Here is a 21,349-nt window from a genome sequence, read left to right as displayed (position 1 = left end):
GCGAGGACGGCACATTTATCACTGGCTCGGTTGCCCATTAGAGCTTTCGCAGCCGGCGAGACGCTTAGCGGAGTTGCGCCTGCACAGAGAGCGATGCTTAAGTCACGATTTTCGCCTTCGAGCGCACCGCATCCGTTTCGACAGCAGGCTGGCCAACAATGGTCGCAACATTTTCGAATTAATTTGCCGACCACCTTCACGCGACCCTCACTTGTCATCGGCAGTAACGCCGCATTAATCGCCTAACGATAACGCGCCAAGAACCGACGTTCTTTAAACGAAACTAAATATTCATATTTTCTTAGTAACTTGTAATAAAGATGTTTTTCATTTTTTCAACGGACTGCAATTGGAAATGAGGGCAACGCGTGATTAAATAACCTTTACACCAAAGAGTCAACAAAAATTCAATGTTGTTCATACGGGTTTTTGAGAATTACTTGGAATTGTTGCCAAAATTGCCTCAACTTATTTTACGTCAAAAAGAAATCCAACACGTTACTGTTGCACGATCAGCACCAAATAAGGAGTGCGAACGTCAATTTGTCATTTACCGAAACACCCTAAGTTATGGACTTTCTCGAGTATAGGAAAGGCTGATCAATCATGTTGGTATTTTGCTACGTGTTTGCTAGCCCATTTGCCAGGCCAAGATCTCCTGGCTTTACCACACTTTGGAAAAGGTCTGCTTAAAGATTTCTCTCAAAACAATCACGGGTCAATATGAGACTTTAATTATGCCACGTAAGGGTAACACATTGCGCTTACTGCTAATCTGCGCGCGCGCTATTGTTTTTAAAAAGGTAAAAAGTCCGCCGCAGTGACGCAAGACCCTAAAACAGATACAACGCACAGTCGTGTGACGTAACGCCATCCATCGCAGTCAGCAGCTCGAGAAACGTCATTTCCGCTCGCGTGCGCCGCGTGTATGAGCGCTACCAGTTACGCTTAGTATTCGTCGTGTTTTGGCCGCCTTTGGGACAGAGTTCTGCTGTCGCCCGCGCCAAGTGCAATAAAGTTGCTGAGGACTTTTGCGGCCTTCGAAAGTGAGGATTGTCAGCGCTGCCTTTCGGAAAACGTAAGTAGCCGTTATGTGTGTGTAAATTTAGTACGCGGCGCTTCGTATTGGCAACATATGTCGTACTGCTGGTGGTTAACCCTGTTATGTTTAAGGACCTATCGATGGTGCTCATTTCGATAAACGTAACTGTAATTTTAGTAAACAACTTGCAGGGAATTATGTCCTCAATAGCAAACGGTGACGCTTCAAAGTCATTATTTACTTAGAGACCTAACCTCAAACCAGAACCATTTTAGCATTTAAACAAAATATCTCCCAACTTTAACATATAAGCCTTATTGTGTGGCGATTTCGTATCAGTCAAGAATTTTTAAAATGGTGTAACAGGGAAGGTGTTGTAACATATTTTATAAGGTGCGGTGTTGCACCACGCCATACTTCATAGCATTCTTAATGAGTGGACACACCACCAAGTCGCAACAGACTTGTGAAAGTAGTTTTACGTCACTTGAGTTTCTGTCAGCGCTTCCGTGTTAATCAAAGTCTTAATTGTGTTTTAAAATCCTGTGGCCTACACTCATTTTAATTTATTTCACACCATTAATGACTTTTACTAATTTACTTAAATGAGTTAAGGTCACTCACATGCCTAATTGAAAACGGGTAATTCGAATAGAGTAGCACTAACAAATCATAATTTAAATTATTCTCTTTGAACACTTAATGAGAAGAACTTTGTGGTTTACCCTGTAGCAGTATTTTGTCGCTGATAAACTAATCATAAACTAAATTTTGGTGTATGTTAGCTCAAATGTAATTGTTAATATTTAATTTTTCATTTCGGAACTGTACTTCACTTAGTTTCGCAAAACGTAGTGTCGCAAGATTACTGCCAACCAAACTTTGTAAACGATAGTCCATATAATGCCCTCTCTTAAACAATTGTGTCCCCAATCTATTTTTGTTTTATTAGACTCACATGCCGATAGACAATCATCGACGTAACAGTGGGAAATGACATCATCAAAGCTATTTTTCGGGTGAACTCAGACTAGTTCGAAATAATATAACTATATTTGTATATAACCTATTTTTAATTCCTCACCGAGAATAGGATCGGTGACTTTCAATTTGCAGAATATATTTTAGGTTACGAAGTTCAATGGAACCACCCATCAGCTATTTTATCATAAATTATAAGAATTTACATAAGGATAGCTGTTTTAAATATATTGCAGAATCTGTGCTGTATTCGTCGAAATAAAATTTTCGTGTGAGTTGTCCGTTTGTTTAGGCAGCTTCGAAAAACGCGTTGTTGCGAGTGTGTGCGTAACGAATCCGTGTGCGCGCGTGTGAATGAATGTGCGAGAGTGGTGTGCCTGCTTGTATAATTAAAATTTTATTGTTTGTAGGCCTATATTGTACATAAAATTACTTGAAAAATAGAATTTTAAAGTACTATAAATAAATAAAAAAACACTTTCATTGTGTATTGGTCGCTAACTCCAAATTTGCTGCAACTTTACAGAGTGGCCGTCTAGTCCTCGGTACAGTTGGAGCTTACGACTGGGCTGGAACCCTTACAATTTACAGTTCAACAACCGATGAATCACCAGATATCCCCGATTTTGAACAGGTCAAGTCAGTTCTTCCAAACCGAACAAAGGAATCTTATTTGGGTAGGTTGCTTTCGTTTTGTGACGTGTAACATATATAAATTAAGAAGAGTCGTAACGCATAGGCTCCAGAACTTGAAACACGTTTTACATATAGATAAGGTTAATGATAAAATAGTTAAAATTGCCATTCACGCTGGTTTTCGCCTGGCTAGTTGGATATATAAAATGACACATCGCAGTATATTCTCATACTTATGAAAGCTATTGCTGGCAGGCATAATATATAACAGAGTGGTGCTCTTCTATATATATATATATATTCACATACTTATGTTTAGGTCAATAAAGATTGTTAAGAAGCATGCTTGTTAGTTGTCAGTCATTTAAACATATTGTAATTTGGACAAAACGATGCCTAATCTTTTTCCTTAGGTTATTCGGTAACAACTGGCTTCTACAATGGCCCAACAGTGTCAGAATACATCGCCAGTGGCGCACCCAGATACAACCTCGAAGGAGCTGTAAGTGGAGTAGCCTATATAATTTGAATTACTAACAAGGTATCATAGTTGACAAAAAAAAATTTTTTTTTTTTTTTTTAATTTTAAAATTTTCCAAGTATGCTTGGATTAAATAAAGGTCGAGCAATCCTATATCAGATAAACTTGTTAAGAGCTTGGTACACTATGAACGGATCTGTAATGTAGCTACTAGCTTGATAATAAATTGCAAAGCCAAAAAGTCCAGTAGATTGATATCCTCTTGATTAAGACGTTTCGATACGAGCTTATCATCTTTTACTAAAGCTCGTATCAAAACATCTTATCAAGATGATGTCGATCTACTCGACCTTTTTGGCTTGGCAATTCATTATTAAGCGTGTTACGACTTTTTACGACAAAAAGTTGAATTCTGTAACATAGGACAAGCTTGTGTTGTCATAAATGCCATCTCGCAACCGCGAAACTATATATATTTTAGAATATGTCTATTAAATAACAAAAAAACAAACGTTTTAAAGTATAATTGTTCGACAGAGCTTACTACACTTTTTAGTCCTCAACCCATTCTATTTATTTTTGACCCATTAGGTTCACCACTTTTATTTCAACACAAAAAGGTAGAAAAGGTACCATTACTTTGTTTAAAAAACTATTTGGAAAATTAATGTAGGCTTACTAGAAACTCCTAAACTCGTTCCACAAACACCAGTTCGGGAAGCCCTGTTTTAGGATAGCGATTTTTGTCCTTTCCGATTACCACTTACAATTCATTGGCACGTCGAAACTTACACAACCGTTGTAATGCGCCCAGGTGGTGGTCTATCGTCCTGAATCGCTCAACAACAACAAAAACTTCACCAACTCGCACACGATCCGGGCTCACGGCGACTTCAAGCAGCTGGGAAGTTACTTTGGTGGGACTCTGCTCACTGTGGATGTCAACAATGACCGCCATGACGATTTGCTGGTCGGGGCGCCTCTGTATATCGGCACGAGCTATTATGACGAGGGTCGCGTGTTCGTGTACGTCACGGATGCATCGTCACCAGACAACGTTGCCCGATGGGTGAGTTGAATGTGAAGGGTATTTATGAATAAGACACGAGTGGGAACCAATATCTTTATCTTAACTTAGAGTCGTTTCCTAAATGAAAAGCTCACTTAACATTCTTTTAATTAAAGTACTTAAAAATGATTAGGTCATTTTAATCAAATAACAACTGATTCAACTGATTGCTATTGGTAATAATCAGTTACTAATATTTATAAACCTGTAAAGTTTTTTTTTCCATAAAACCACTGGAAAATATCCAAAAAACAAGCAACTGTTTTACACGTTGAATTAAAGTAAATAATCAAATATTATCTGCAATTTAAACACCGTCTAAATTTAAGTTGTTTAGGAAAATGACTCAAAAGTGTTCAATGTTTACCTAATGTTTTTTAAATGGTTTCTTTTAACACTTGTGCCATAGTTGGGTTGTATGTTTAAAAATGTACCGGTACTTACAGATAAATCTCATTTTTGTACAACATAACTGTAATTGTTTTCTCACAAATAGAAAAAAATAAGCTATAAATGAAAAATAGGCGAAATAATAAACATAAAACAGTAAATAAAAATCAAGTAGGCCTTAAGTGATACTATTCAAAGTTGTAACTCAACAAGTTTACTTTTAGCTATTGTTGAAAAACTGTCAACACTCTCTTTTCTGATTTATGCATAACATACAAACAAAAATAGATTGACCAAAGGACACATATCCGCAGCGTCGCAAACTTTCCGTCAACACGGCCTACATATGATTTGCAAGTGTTTTGAAAAAAACTAAAAACCTTTTTGTTAGATTGTTAGAAGAACAATAAACATCGTTGATTTGGGCAAACAGTCTGTAAAATTGATTACCTACATTTATCTGTTTTATAACACTATAGAAAAAATAAAACAAATCCAAATTTTTATACAACCAAAAAAATCCGAATGCACGCCGATTAAGCAATTCTTAAATACAAAGAAGAAACCCTTTCAAAGCCAATGCGTAAACTCTGAACTGTGTAGGCAAGCGAAAGCTACAAGCCCCAGGAGTTGATTGGAACCATGGCCGGCGGGCGACTGGGCACTGCCATTGCCTCAGCTGGGGATCTCAATGACGACGGCTACAATGACGTCATAGTAGGTGCTCCTCTGTCTGATGGCGATCGCGGGGCGGTGTTTGTTTTTCACGGAAGTGCAACTGGTCTTGACACCACTGCCAAGCAGGTAAGATTGGGGACAAGCGTCGTTGATTGACTAAAACGAGAAAGAGATGCTCGATAGAGACGCTTTATGTATTTTGTTTTGTTAATGATGTCGAAGTGCTCAATTCACACATTTACTTTACTCTGTATCGGTAAAGGAAATTTGTGGCCCAAAGCACGTGTTAAGATTACCTCAATGTCCAAGCAAATGTTTATCACAAACTTGTTTCTAAAGATAATTCGAGCCAAAGATCTGACTGCAACAAAGCTGGAATACTTCGGACAGTCGCTGCAGGGTGGAGTCGACCTCGATGGTAACCGCTATCCAGATCTGGCGGTAGGAGCGCCAAAGAGCGACACGGTTGTGATTTTTAGGTAAGTGGCGAAATAAAATATTAGGCGCTATTTACAAGTGTAGCTTTTGGGTAATTAGCAAAGTGACCTCATTAGTTAGGTTGCAAAGTTTTGTTTGTTGTTCATACGGTTGCTACCAGGCATAGTAATAATAATAAAAAAACAGCTCTTCTTGTAATTGCAATTCTTTATCAACGTTTCGGCAAACTATACAAGTCGCCTTCGTCAGAGTGAATGACACCGAACGCTCGTATAGATTAATATGGAAAACACACTAAGGAACAATTTCGCGAAAAAAGAACGAAACGATAAGAAAACAATTAGCAAAACTTATTGCCTCTACTCCTTCAACAAATGCTTGTCACGTCTGTTTTGATGTTCATGGCGTTATCCTTCTTATGAATGTTCCAAGACCCCCAAAATAATCTTTTTCTGTAATCAAACCTTTTTTTCTGTTTATACGGTTGCTCTCATCAAAGGGTTTCAAGGGATTAATGCTGACAACTTGCGTTAAGTGATTAATTATTTCCACAGTTCACTACCGTAGACAAAGCCCCAGAAAGTTAATTGAAAGTGGCGTTATGCGAAACCCGCGTAAGCATCTTTTCTTTGAAAAAAAAAATTAATCACTTTACTTCCTTGTATCAATTCCATTGTTATCTCCATTATTAAAAGTTGGGATATCAAGTGGCAAAACAGCATGAAGTCTTATAAAGAAGTCATTAAATACTGCCGTAAGTGAAGCATGTATTTTTGGCTTTACAGGACCCGTCCAGTGGTGAAGTTCACCAGTTCTTTAACGTTCACCAAAACCAGCATCGATGTGCTGGAGTGCTTTAACACGCCCAATCGGCAGTGCGTTGATGTCAGCGCCTGTCTCAGTTACACTGGCAAGTCTGTGGAAGAGACACTTGGTCAGTGCCTTATAGATGTCTATCGTTTTTGGGTATACAAAACTCGGGGACTATCAATGCACGTACTTCGAGTAGGCTTGTTGCTACAACAAAAGCACGCGTAATCTTAGTAAACCGTAAATCGCCTTTCAGTGCACTTGGTATCTACGTATGAAAGCTAAATCACTTAATTTTATATTGTAGTTAGAAGTGGTTTTATTCAACTGCTTTATTAGCAAATGTAACTCCGTTCGTTGGTAAATAGAAAAGTAAAAATAAACCAAACGCCAGAAAGTAAATGTTTAACAACTATATTGATTTTAAAAATTGTGTATTATAATCATGCGTGCGGCAGCCCAATTTTAAATTCGCCAAAAAAAAAAAATTCCTTAGAAACTGGAAAAAAATTGGGTTTAGTGTAAAACATATATTTCGATGTCATACGATTTTTATTCTACTTCCGTTAGTAAAGCTTGCACATTATCTTTAAAGTAAATTAGGAAACGATTTTGTTGGTCTTAGGTAGGTTATAATAAAATTATTACATTGTGTAAATTTTCGATGCCGATACCCAATATTTTGGACAAAATATATCGCATTCGGATTCGACACCAAATGACGTCATGATCACACAACTTAAACAGATGAAATTGAAACATTTAAAGGTATATTTTTTCCCGGTTATTAGGACAAAATTTGACTTACCATTAAGAAGTTTAGTTACATCTAGTTTATAACCTACAATTTTATGATAAATTCACCCTTGAACCAAAAAATCTGCGTTGGATCTTAAGTCATGGCGGAAATTTTTAATGAAACGGTATCGGATCGACACCGATACCAACCTAGTATCGGGCTAGTACCGATAGTACTTGGCATTGGGTATCCGATATTATCAGACATCCGTAATTGAAACACTTTACTCTTTGAACTATTGCAAGCTTTGCGTGCCACTGTATATATCCCGTTCTGTCGTGTTTCAACGTAGAGAATTGTAGGTGATAAAAGGACGGCGCAACTAATAGGCGGTTAATATGTAAACTAGAACAATAAAGAAAATTTGTCTTTTTGAAACTTTATTTTGCGCAGAGGTGAATTACAACATCACGCTGGACAAGACTAGGCTTGAGTTTAGAGACCAGGCCAACTCGACCAATGGGCAATTCGACACTAGCGGAGTGCGGACACTGACTAAGGATGACCCCCCAAGTTGTTGGACTATAAAAGTTTATGTTAAGGTAGGTAATCAATCACCCATCTTACCCCCTTTTTCTGTAATTTCAAGTTAAGGCATGAAGACAAGAAAACTGCACAGAAAACTAAACCAAATTGGGCATTAAAATGGCTATATGAAGTGTTTGTTGAAATTGTAAATGCATGTAAATTTGTAACTATACTTACCCGGATTCTCAATACGTCTTTTATGTTTTAGGTTATATCAAGTGAAACATAGTTCTTAAAAGGGTTTTCTGTTTTGTATTTAGCAAAACATCCAGGACTACTCCAGTCTTCTGACGACAAGTATGACCTACGACCTTACACAAGCACATAAGGATTTACCTCTTTCTTCCGTCAGAGACCCGTGAGTAAAACGATAAAATTAATTAATAAGATGCTTCTTTCATTTTCTGACAGCCTTCTACAATTTATTAAAATAACAACATAAGTATAAAAAATGGTATCATAAATGTGCAATAAGCTTACAAGTATTACTATCATACGTTAAACACATGTGTTTAGTCTTATACTTGTTTCATTGACTGGGCATTAAAAATGCAACATGGGTATATCACTTTCCCTAACAGAAAAAAACGTTTCTTTTAAGAACGATTCCCAACACAGTTACTGCGACAACTGAGTTCTCCAAGAGTTGTGGACCGGACAAAGTCTGTCGCTACGATCTTAAGCTTGACACAACTTTAATCCTTCCAAGCAATGTGTAAGTAAACGCTAATTGTTAGCAAAGATGTTGTTACACTGTAACCTTATTTACAGTTATTTATAAACAACAATAATCAAAGTATTCTTTCGAATAACAAAATCTGCCTGAATCCGAATGGTGAAAACAAACGATTCTGGTTGCACATCAATGATAAAGATTAAACTAAGTATAGAACTTAGCAAACCGAAAATCAGTTTGTTTGTATGTAATAAAAAGATAAATATATTTCGCTATAAAGCATCTTCAGTATCTAAAAACATAACACAACATAAGTTAAGAATACGCTATAAAAACCTAAACCAACTGTTCTAGGCAAGTGGTGCACTACGCAAGCCGCAACTGCTGCAACTAAATGACGATGCAAACAGTAAAGTGACGTAAACTGATAAGACAGATAAATGCGCGCCATGAGGTGGAAAATAGAAAAGAGAGGGCAAATAGAGAAAACTAAACAAAACAAAGTAAAACAGCAAAATAAAACACTATTTAAAACGAGGTAAAATCATTTTTTGGATGTTTATGCTAGCATTTATAAGGTTAAGCCATTTGTCCTCGCACAGGTCTAGTTGGTTGACCTCGGGTTGCTCTACAAAAGTCACCTTGAAACAATTACTTAAAGGTGGCTTTGAGGCAAAAATGTGGGCATCGTAGGAAGCATAATGTTTTAAAAGATTTTATTTTCCACCTCATGGCGCGCATTTATCTGTCTTATCAGTTTACGTCACTTTACTGATTGCATCGTCATTTAGTTGCAGCAGTTGCGGCTTGCGTAGTGCACCACTTGCCTACAACAGTTGGTTTAGGTTTTTATAGCGTATTCTTGACTTACGTTGTGTTATGTTTTTAGATACTGAAGATGCTTTATAGCGAAATATATTTATCTCTTTATTACATACAAACAAACTGATTTTCGGTTTGCTAAGTTCTATACTTAGTTTAATCTTTATAAACAATAAAATAGTATTTTGTAGAATGCAACGGGTCTGTTTTTGGCGTTGCTTAAGCCAATCGTTCGAAATTGATGTTAGGGTGTTGGTCCCACTGAGCAAGTAAAACTAAAAATTGTTTTGCTCACAATTCGTTACATTTCAACCATACACAATTCGTAACTATAGCTTGTCTGCTTTTTTATTTTAATACAGTTCAAGTAAGGCTATAGTCACGCCACAAGCCTTGGTTATTTATTCGGTCAATCCTGTTATGTTGCAAAGGAAAATCTTTTCGTGAAGCAAAAGTTTATATAGTATTTACCCATGCGCTAAATATATCTATGTTAAAAGCTCACATTTAAACAGTATTACAAAAAAAATCTATAAAACTTTGTAACCGTAAACAGAAACTAACCACCGAATGCATAATTACTTTGACACAGGCCCAGTCCGGATAATGATTTGTCAAACAATGGTCAAAGGCTGATAATCGCACCTTCGACTGCCACAACGCCTATTGTTGTGAAGGTCAACCTCTCAAATTCTGGTGAAAACGCGTTCGACACTCGTGTAATCGTCACTCTCAGCGACCCACTCAGTTGGACTAATGTGAGTATGCGAGTTTGAGATTAAAGTCAAGTCCACAAGTAGCGTAAAATGGGTTATAATTGGTGTTAAACTTTTTAACGTTAACCTACTTGATGATCGTCATTCATGCCTTCATTATGCAAAAAATACTGCAGTTTAGTATGCTTTTCTGCAAGACAATTTTTGACTTTAAATAACACTTTTTTATTTTCAAATGCGCCACTTGCAGCTATCTATTAAATAAAATATTTTGGATTAATATAATTTCCAAACATTATATTTTCTAATAAAACTGTGGCATTGTGGGGTATCTACGTAGACGACATATTACAAACACCAATTTTACTTTTAAGTAGTATAAGCTGTTAGAAATATTCGTGAATAACGTCATATACATAATTGTCTACAGGTTGAAGACAAATCCAGCTCCAACTCGGACTTTAGTAATTGCATTCAAGACCAAGGAGACGTCGGAAATTCGTCATACAAAGTCTTGCGCTACGTGCACAATACGACACTCGGCAGCATCATGAAACAAAACGACTGGGTACGTTTGAAATGTTTCTTTTTTCGTGAAAATCTAAATACCTACAAGTCTAGCACGTCGGCTTCAGACGCTTTAAACAACCGATTGAAATGAAAGTAAATACTATAAAATAAGTAACTTATTATAGTGCATTTTTGGTTGCCAAAAATATCGGGGTATCTTTATCGGATTAAATTGACAAGTAGCGGACATCCTTGGTTGTAAGCATAACATAACCGACGACTACCGATATTACCACTGGGAATCGGGTATCGGCCCCGATCCGATATTATCTGACATCTCTAGTTAAGGCAGTACCTAGGTTTAAACCACTGAAGTAAAAATCTTGAAAAAAAGGCATAATAGTTTAACACGATTTTATAATGTTTTTGTTCCAGTGTGCATTCACCATTGCGCTGTCTTCAAGTGCATTCAAGGCAAGTGGTGCAGTTGGCGATATGGTGGTCACGATTTTGGCAGAAACAGTGTAAGTACTTTTTTTTTTTTTTTAGAATATCATTGTTTTTGTGTCGTAGAGAAAAACAATATTAGTAAGTTAAGATATTTGCCAATCTATCCGATACGAAATTTGCTAATGGACCAAGTTTTTATTAAAATATAAAATAATACCCAATATATAGTGGGCGTCGGTTTTGGATGAAAGTTCGAAACATGGCACATCTTTCCATTGGTCTTTTCTATTATCGGATATAAACATGCGTCGTTTTTACAGTGAGTGATTGCAAATTGTTTTCAGATCCGCCGGAGTTCAGAACGACACAAACCCAGGCGACAACTCTTGGAAGGCTGAACGTCAAGTCCGCTACAGATCAGATACTGATCTCACAAGGTAAGCTGTAACAGTTTTTGGGATATTACCCTTATTAATGGTAATATATATCGGTAACCTGAACAATAAAGTATCTGGACATATTTGAAGGTCTATGGCGGCTAATCCTAAACCTTAATATGATTCTACATTTATTTAGTAAAGATTCTGCCCAATATGAATGAACGCAATATATTATTGCATTACACTTAAATATATTAAGTGCTTTGTTCACACAGTCGTATTTTTATTAACCGAGTGCCACTTCAAACAGCAATTCAAACTAAAATGTGGTTTAAGACATTACATACCGGTTTGTTTTTTTAGAGTCGTCATTCCGGACACGGCGCTTTTCAATTTCACCGAAACGAACGACACCATAAATTCGGTGGAGCAGATCGGAAACACTAGCGCCGACATGGAATATCAATACGAAGTGAGCCGGCACTGCGCATATCAACCTTTGCGTTTCCGCAGTTATACAATCTACATAAACAGACCAGTCATTACGGGCGCCTGCATGCGTATTATATTAGTCAGAACCGACGGCCGGCATTTGGTGAATCACCACTCTGGTTGTTGACACATATTTGCGATACACATAATGCAAAGAGCATTTGTAAACATTAGTAGAATAATAAAACTATACGCTCATTTTTTGGCAAAACTAAAACCAATCAGCGTAGAGATGCAACATTCGTGTGTACTTTACTACGTAAGAGCAATGTTACGCCTGACTTTACATCACAAAACCGTTGTAAAAACACCTTTCCTATATTTTCAACTCGTGTCTTAAGTTTGCCATTTCATAAATGCAACTGTTTTCAGCTCAAAGGTCTTGGATTTTCCAACATACCAGAATCGAACGTGATTTTGGACTTTCCGAGCCGACTCAACGAAAACCAGCATTTGCTTTATCCATTTGAAGTTGGCTGCACTTCTGATTCGGTAAGAGGAATTAGCGCAAACTGTAAACCAATAAAACATTAGGGCTATTCTATAGGATTCAAACAAATTTAGCTAAACAGCTGTATAGTGATGTCGTAGACAATTATTTGCATTAAGTCTTTAACACTTTCTTTTCAGAGAACCACTTGTGTGTGTAACCAAACTCTTGTCAACCCTTACAACTTGACTTTACCCGGCGCTGGTGTAAACGACACAGGTCCAAACATTACCATGTACGCCAACACAGTTCCATTCACTCAACGGACAAATTTTGTGAGTAGCAAAGTCCCGCTCTATGTTAATGCAATGTTTCCTAACTTGAGTTGCTCGGCTTTTTAAGTGTTATACGTAGAAAAGGCTTTTTAAGTGTTATACGTAGAGCAGGGTTTTAGGCGTAGTTCAGGAAATTTAGGAGTTGTAATATTACTACTACTACTATGTTCTCACTTTGTCACAATATATGTTCTGGCTATCAGAATAATAAACTCTGACTTGTGTTTTACATAGATATTAGTTCATTAGAAAAATATATTTTTATTAATGTCAAGTAATGTAAACGTGTTTGTATTGTAGGAGTGTATTACTGCTTTTTATTTGGTAATATTCCTTTGAAATAGAACAGCAATACGACAGCGTACACCAAATACTAAAAACCAAACAAACCTAGATGTTAAATTAACTATATTTCATAAACCTTATCTAACCGATGTGGTATATTATGCTTTTACATAAATTTAATAGCATTTGATATGAAAGCTTTAAAACAACTTTAAATGTGTCTATATATTGGTGTGTATTTCCTACCGCACAAAATTAACAATATTATTTTCAGAACTGTGGATCCGGTGGAAACAATTCCAATTACTGCCAAGCAATTACTTGTAAACTTTTTAACCTGGATCAACAAAGCATCGTCCTATTCACAGTCAAGTTTAGATTATGGACAAAGGCATACAACTTTAAGGTTTGGAAAAGAGATCGAATCGTAACACATTTAGTTGTCATTAAAATCGTTGTTTAATTTATATTTTAGCCAAAAACCTTTTGTCAAATAATTTTGCTAAAATTGATGTATTCATGTAAATCATTTGCAGACAGGCTCTTAAGCTTTACTTTTGGGAAACCTATTTTATAGTTTTAAAAACATTGTAATGCCTTTTTTGGTATATGCTTTGTTAATATATGTTTGGTTAACTTTGGATGGAAAAATCTTAGTTTAAATCTGCTTTTTGTTGTTATGTAACTGGTTCATCTTTTGAAGATCTCGCAAACTTTGTTGACTAAAGGCTGTATTGATCTATTTTGTAGGATTTCAACGTTTCCACTTTTACTTCACAATTAACGCTCGATACGTCGCCTTCGAAGTACATCATTTTCGAGGATGGGAGTACTTCAAGCGTCAAATCACGAAACGTAAGTGTTGGACTTTTGGAGGACTGAGTCCTGTATTTTATTATAACAATTAAGAATCATATAGTGTTTTTTTTAAAGAAGTGTTTTTTTTTTTGAAAAACAAAATACAGTAAACTACATTTAGTAAAAATTATTTCACGTGAGTCTTATACAAACTAATTAGTCTAGGTATGTCATGTTTTTGTGTGTATAAACCACTCACCAGTTTGCACCAATCAATACTTGATGAAGGGCGACTTAAATGTAAACCATGCCTTTACACTTCAGCTGAAAACGCAAGTGGAAAAATACTATCCTCCAGAACCTGAAGTAAAACAGCCCGATCTTTTGTGGGTTTATATCGTCGCAGCGGTGGCCGGACTTTTGTTACTGCTAATCATCATTGCAATCATGTACAAGGTAAGCCACTACTACTGGCGGTAATATAGCGAGGAGACGAAGGCGATGCATTGTACGCTAAATACATTTAAAATATACAATTGACACTGATAGGTAAAAAAACAGGTTTTCCAACGCAATGTGCATTGGAGTACATATTCCTCGCTTCTTGTTGTCAAGTTGAGTAAAGCCGTATTTTTATGAAAAATAAAAACGCTTTTACACAACTACACGAAGAAAGGAATCTAACCCTTTTAAAATTAATAAACTTTTCAAACCCCATATCTAAGTTTGCCTAATGACATTTCATTAAAAATAAAGCATTCAATAAGCGTGAAGAGCCCCGGTTTGAGAGTCTCCTAGTAAAACAAAAAACGATTTTCGTCCGCAGACTGGTTTCTTCAAGAGCAAGTACGCCGACATGAAGCAGGACCAGCTGGAGTGGAACGAAGCAAACGCGAACGGCGGGGGAATGGAACAACAGGAAGAGATGCTCCAGTCGTGAGCCAAGCAAACGACAACGTGCGAGACTGCTGATCCACTGACTGACTGACGTGCCGGCCACACGCCCTGCCTGAGCGTCAGGCCGAGGTGTAGACATTTTATACGAAAAATAATAACGCTCGCAAAATGAATACACATCAAGTTTTTTTTTTGTTTTTTTTGTAGCGCACAAAATCGTTGTACCCTCTATACGAGTGTTTCTGTATAAATGTATTAATGTTTTTATTTGCCCTTAGCGCTTTTGGCGGCAATACATTTAGCTGCTCTATCTCCCCTTGTTGTTTAGGCCCTTGCCGCGCCTCGCGTATGCAAAGTTGCTTTTGTATGTCTTTTCTTTCTCTTTTATCGTTATTGCTTTATATGTGTCTCACACGCTGCGGTAAAAAATCATTTTTCGAATGCGATTTGAGGGAGCAGAATTTTGATTTTTTTTTTTCAATGGAAAAAGCGAAACAACAGTAATTATCATTCCTATATATCCGCGATTGAAGTTTGCTCTGAAGTGATGTGGTTTTAGTTACACGCTGTATTGATTTGCAGAAAGTTTTTAAAACGAAATAAATTAACGGCATCTCTACCACATCTGTAGGCTAATATATAGCACAAACAAAAAGTAACCGCGAAAACCTGTTTCGTGAAGACACCAAACATTTATGACACAAACTGAGCAGAGCAGTGGAAAACTTTACACTCCCAGTCATGCATAAATATATTTCGATTTTATTAATTTAAGGAACAAAAAATGAACAAATAACTACTGATTTGATTAATTGTTGCAAACCTACAACAATACTTATTAATACTTTTTTGGACGCTATACGTAAAAAAACAAGCATTTAAAAATGCCATCGTGATTTTTCGGGCTGGTCCAGAGGCACAAGGCTATCTTCCCCTTAAATTCCATTTATCCTTTTTTAACTAAGTAAGTATAAATAATAATATGCCATTGTATATATTTTGGTTTATTTTTAGGAAATATTTTAAGCTGTTAGTAGCACCTTTATGACAAATCGAGCAAATTGTGATGTTTTGAGTATGCCCGAAACGTCACGTAGGCCTACAGTACATTTTAAAGCAGTTTGCAATTTTAAGTAATGAACGCCAATTTTTGCTTTGAAGTTCAACTAAAGCCAGTGTTTTTTTTAGGTTACTTGTTTTTGCCGCCACGGTTTGAAATTGTTTTGTCAGTGACTTTATTTTTAAGCATTTTCATGGCTAAAATATATCACCAGTCCGCCCATGGTGATGAAAATTTTTAAGCTGTTCTGATCACTATCATGCCTCGTACAAGAGTCTATAAATCTATAGGTAATTGTTTGATTAAACTGTAACAATGTGATTTGGTTGTATTTAAATTACTCTCAGATGTCAATACACATCACACCAAAGATTTTTACTTTTGAAACAGTCCGCAGAAGAATGCAAAAAACAACTTAAAGATGCAATTTCAGCATATTTAAACTCAGATTATATAAATTTGTTTGTAATAAATGCAACGGGCCTAACCAGAAATACAGTATATGACGTTTGTTTTATCAGAAGACGATGGTTACTTGTAATTCGGGCGGATAATAAAAAGGCCTTTGAGTTCATTGACAACATGATTTTGCTTTACATAATAATAAAATATCCATTATTGATGACCGTGTAAAGACGCTTGAATAAACGGCGTTTAACTAAATGACTTATAATATAGATATTGTTTCGACTTTAATGTACGGTATTTACTAAGCAAATGACAGGAAATCGTTAAACGATTATTGCCCCACATAAAAAAGTTTATTTATAATTTCTTGTTTTGATACAGCAGTCCGGGTCTAAGTACGCACGAACTCCTAATATCGCAAATAGCAAGGGTTTTGATTTAGATGGCGGTTAGACTATTCTCGCGATAAGTAGTTGCGAAAAAAATGTTAATTATTTGTTGATGCATGTGAAAGTAACCAAGGACTGGTGTTTTCAATTTAGCTGGAAATAATAAAATCCATATGCTGCTTCTGTTTATAACTCAGTTCGTTTTGCAAGTTGGGGCAGTTAATGTTGGATATAGGCTGACGGAACTCTGGACAATTCCACTTTTTTCCACTGACAAAAGTGCGTATGGTGGCTACAATGTGGTGGCAACCAGACAGAACAATAACATCAGGTAAGCAGGTTGTATGTAACGAAAAGTTTTAAATTACTGGTTAAATAAAATGTAGACAGAAACGCTTAGAAGCTTGGTCGAGTTCGGATAGTATGACCACTATAGAATTTAATTTGGTAATATTACAGTAACACATATAAGGCAAAACGGAAAACTTTAAGTACCCTGTAACACAGTAGAATTATATTATAAATTTGAAGTTGAAAATGGCTCTAACAGTTCCACTAATTTTTAGTAGTTTTTAACACCTATTACTGTGCTATGCACGTTTTATAAAGAACAATCCTATAGCTGTATTATATTGTCTTTGTTTTTTAGTATAGCGGCAGGCGCACCATTTTATATCGATGAAGACAATACGACAAGTGGTGCTATCGTCCAGTGCTTTACACCTATTAATATAAGTTCAGGTATGTGTAGAACCTGTTGGATATGCTTTTTGTTACACATTTATAAAACACCTAAAATAGTCCGAAAGAAATTGCGTAATTTCGGGTTGTACTTCATACCCCTTTTATTTTATTTTTATAGATTTCAATAACGTCAATTGGACATGCGAAATAGCAGTGCAAGCAAAAGATAACAATTTAGGTGACAACCACCTTCTTGGAAACGATGCATTTGGAGCGACTCTAAAACTTGTCAATGAAAATACGGAATCCTACCTGGTACTGAAATATTTCATAGTTCAATTTAAACTTTAGAGCAGCGGTTCCTCAACTTTTCTAAAAAATTTGCCTGGTGGACCCGCTACAATTATTTTGATATTTCGCGTCCCTATAAAAATCCAAGGGTCAGTTGACCCATGTTTCTTCTAGTACACTAGTGTAGTCACGATTCTCTCTAATGTCAAAACTTTGTAACTAATGCGAACGATTTGGTGATAGCAGGTTGTACAGAATAATATATGCTTTGTGATGTCACAATAGACACCATAAAACGCGCTATATATCATCGAATAATAAAGCATACCTAAAACAATAATAATAACAGATAATGTTTAAAACATAGACTAACTTTTAAAAGCATTTCGCTATAATGCCTAATATGTTTTTTAAAAGCATTCGCTATAATGCCTAATATTTGGTTGTACGGACCCCAGTTTAGGAACGGCTGCTTTAGGTGGTTTACATAAATTTCTTCCTTCTAAATTTTTAAAAGAACTGCGTTATTATAAGCCCTATTTTATACGTTATGAAGTCATAATTAGTCATTTTTTTTGTGTTTGGTCGACTTTTTGTTTTACTTTACATGCAAAAAATTGAACATTTGTGAATTCGTAGATGCAGACAATACTAAATAAGACAATACAACTGATAATTTTTGTGGATAAGAAAGGCAGTGAGAGTAGCTCAATTTCACAAAACATTGGACATCATCGTAACACACTATTTTGTGGTCTCTGAATATTATAAGCACGTGCAATAGAGGCCCATCAGCTATAGTAGTAAGAAGTAGTACGTAAAGAGCTCAGAACTTAATATAATATATTTATTCATTCGTCTCCAGTATTGTGTGCAAAGTTGTTAAAATGCCAGGCTATACTTAATCATCTGTGAGGCGATAGTTTTCCCTTTTAAAATCTATGCTTCGTCTAAATGGAAATCTTGCAGACGTAAACATCGTTTACTACATCGAATTTAACCTATAGGTGCATATTAATTGATCCATTTGACTTGAAGTTTTGTAATTATTTTAAAGCAAAACAAGTGTTTCTAAGTTTAAAAGTTGCTAATTAAGGGGACTATCATAAATGTAATGCTCAAATAATATAGTCATATTTTGTACATGACTGTATTTAAAAGAAAAACGTATTTTTTTTAAGTCGAAAAAAAAAACGTTCCCTATTAATTGTTATATCAAAATAGCCAAATTCAAAAAAATGAAAAGGTTCTAATTCATGTTTGCAGGTTAAAATTTTTTAAAAGTCATAATGCTAACCAGGAAAAAATCAACAATAAACTGTTTATAGATTTATGCCGAACTTCTTTTACAGGTTTGCTCACCGGACCAGCAAAAATACTGCTACGAAAATTTATTCATTCCTGGTTCCTGTTACGTTGGCCAACTGAGCAACCTACAGCAGATACCCGATTGGGGAGAAATTGGTAAAAGGCTGATTACTGTAAATAAATAGAAAATGGATATATAATTGAAATTCAAAAGCTGAGTTTAAATTATTCAAATATCCATAATAATGGCAAGAATATTATCTATAGAAGTTACTATCTTATTAAATGTAGTTTGTAAAGTACTCCAGCATGGTAAAAGACATTTAAATAAACAAAAACGTCTTGGAAACAGAACAATATAAATTGACCTTAATGTGTGCTTTCATTTTATCGACAACACGGTTGTAAATATTTTCATTTTTAGCGTGCTTCCAAAGTGATTTAGACGTCGTGCTGCTTGTTGACGGTTCAAACTCGATTGGAGCGAATGATTTTGCTCTTATGAAACAGTTCTTAATCGACTTGATCCAGACAACATCTCACAGTCTAGGTGACACCACGCAAATAGCGGTGGTCCAGTACGGAGACGAAGGAAATAGGTGAAATAATAGTGACTAAAAGCAGACAATCTTTAGCCTTACAGAGTATATCTCTCCGTACGCTTAAATTCTGTAACCGGTCCTAGGTTGCCAAAACTATATAAGTTCTTGTTTTGAGTTAATGTAAAACCCAAATCAGCATTTTTGTAACCTTTACAAAGTAAATGATAACGTAAATTCGTTTGTTTCTTACATTAAAAGCAAAATCCCTCTAAACTTTGGAACCTGCTTCACGTTCAAATGCTACGATGAGACGATAAGGAACAACGCAAGCCATTTGCGCAGTGCAAACACATTTACGGCAGCCGCAATAATGTATACAATAACGGTAGGACACCTAATTGTTCGTAAAAAAGTTTAATGGGATGCGTTCAACACCTGACTAAATGGGTCATCTGTAGAAAACAAATATTTTAAATCAGTGACGTACATAAAACATTACACAATGACTATGGGGTACGAGTCAACTAATTGCTTAACCTAAGAGTCGCTTTGCTACAAAGTATAAAACAGACAATTATTTCTTTGCGAAAATCGATACTTCGTCGATACTTCGTCATGTATTGGAAAAAATATAAACAATGTGTATAATTTCAGCCTCAGCGTATGTAAAAATCACTGTGTACCTAAATAAACCACAGTTTACCTCATAGATCATTTTCCACATGTACAATCACAGGATTTTAATAAAATTGGGGAATAATTGTTTAAGGTGGCTTGGTAAGTTGATAATCCCAGACGACGAAGGCATCATAAAAAGGGTTTGTTTCCAGGTTGTTCTAAGAGTCGCAACGCTATCTGTAGGTTGATAGCTAGAATAACAGCCGAGATACCTGTCTTTAACGTGGTGCATAAGTTTCCAGACACAATTATAAAATATGCTAGATTATAAATTAAAGCTACTTTTGTTAATATGAATAAAATATAGACTTTATTTTGCATTTGATATTTCAGGACGTTTTTAGCGCCTCCAAAAACAAACTTGACTCTGAAAAGATCTTGGTCGTAATAACAGATGGAGCGTCAACCGACAGTGGGAATTTACTAGCGAGGTAATATTACAATTTAAGAAATGCTAAGGTATTCGTGCGCCAGACCTCGAATGATCAACAATAATAACCTTAGAAGACATTTTGTATAATTTAAAATTTTGGTATATTTCACTTGACAAAAAGATTCGGAATATTTGTTGCGCGACAAAAGTTTTACACCAGCACGTTTAAGTTTATTGAATGACGGTAGAAGCAACTCTATCCGCGACAAGGCTCACTGGATGCCAAAAGAAACCTAATTTTATATAGTAGCGACCGCAGCAAAATTTAGCAAAAAGCCAAATTTTCCTAGGCAAATTCTTTTTTTTTTTGGATTAATCAATGAATACGAAATATCTCAAATTTTCATTAAAGCCGCTGCTTTAACCGCTCAAACGCACATAAATCTGCTGGATTTATTAATACCCGAATGTTGGGTTTCTGCAATTGCAAAATTTTGCAACACTTTTATTGAGCAGAAGTGTTTTTTTTTTGGTTTGTTTTTAATCTTAGGCGAAAAAGAAATTTCTCTGTCAATCATATCCATCGATAAGAAAAGAAAACTCTCTTTTATCGATTTTCAGTTACAATGCAACAAGAGATAACAATATCACGGTGTACGCAATTGGGGTGGGTAGCGACGTAAACGTAAAGCATCTCGGCATGTCAGCCAACGGAGGCGTGGACAACAGCAGAGTGCTCAACATCAGCAGTTACACCGACCTGTCAACAGTCCTTGCTCAACTCACAGAGGAATTGGCGGTGCAGTCCATAGAAGGTGGCTGGTAAACGAAGTATTTTTCCAGGCAATAAGTTTGGAGAAAAGTTTCAAAAGTCAAATTGTTATTTTTATTATAATATATTGTTTTTCAGCAAAAAAGATAAATACAATGTCAACTGTTTAAAGTCAAAAGCCCAATTTGTTACATAGACGTG

General features: G+C 35.9%; 1 protein-coding gene and 1 long non-coding RNA gene across 2 annotated transcripts in view; both read left to right on the top strand.

Moving 5' to 3' along the window:
* LOC146132294 (integrin alpha-1-like) overlaps positions 1-16,077 on the top strand; it is a 33,446-nt gene extending 17,369 nt beyond the window's left edge. The window contains exons 24-43 of the mRNA XM_083397268.1: positions 2,550-2,700; positions 3,073-3,161; positions 3,955-4,209; positions 5,203-5,403; positions 5,617-5,756; positions 6,501-6,649; positions 7,718-7,866; positions 8,113-8,210; positions 8,454-8,567; positions 9,943-10,108; positions 10,497-10,634; positions 11,012-11,100; positions 11,371-11,463; positions 11,770-11,878; positions 12,271-12,390; positions 12,529-12,663; positions 13,223-13,354; positions 13,699-13,803; positions 14,071-14,202; positions 14,573-16,077. Of these exons, the coding sequence (XP_083253394.1) occupies positions 2,550-2,700; positions 3,073-3,161; positions 3,955-4,209; positions 5,203-5,403; positions 5,617-5,756; positions 6,501-6,649; positions 7,718-7,866; positions 8,113-8,210; positions 8,454-8,567; positions 9,943-10,108; positions 10,497-10,634; positions 11,012-11,100; positions 11,371-11,463; positions 11,770-11,878; positions 12,271-12,390; positions 12,529-12,663; positions 13,223-13,354; positions 13,699-13,803; positions 14,071-14,202; positions 14,573-14,686 (2,679 nt within the window). The 3' untranslated portion in view covers positions 14,687-16,077. The remainder of the gene's footprint in view (positions 1-2,549; positions 2,701-3,072; positions 3,162-3,954; positions 4,210-5,202; positions 5,404-5,616; positions 5,757-6,500; positions 6,650-7,717; positions 7,867-8,112; positions 8,211-8,453; positions 8,568-9,942; positions 10,109-10,496; positions 10,635-11,011; positions 11,101-11,370; positions 11,464-11,769; positions 11,879-12,270; positions 12,391-12,528; positions 12,664-13,222; positions 13,355-13,698; positions 13,804-14,070; positions 14,203-14,572) is intronic.
* Positions 16,078-17,147: 1,070 nt separating this feature from the next.
* LOC146132293 (uncharacterized) lies at positions 17,148-18,939 on the top strand. Its single transcript, XR_014501673.1, has 3 exons — positions 17,148-17,241; positions 17,363-17,499; positions 18,828-18,939. It is a non-coding gene; the product is annotated as an uncharacterized LOC146132293 (long non-coding RNA).
* Positions 18,940-21,349: the final 2,410 nt, after the last annotated feature.

The sequence above is a fragment of the Ascidiella aspersa genome, chromosome 9, assembly GCF_963924565.1.
Source record: "Ascidiella aspersa chromosome 9, kaAscAspe10.2, whole genome shotgun sequence".
Lineage (NCBI taxonomy): Eukaryota > Metazoa > Chordata > Ascidiacea > Phlebobranchia > Ascidiidae > Ascidiella > Ascidiella aspersa.
Note: the sequence above shows the minus strand (reverse complement) of the source record. Positions and strands in the feature narration are given on the sequence as shown.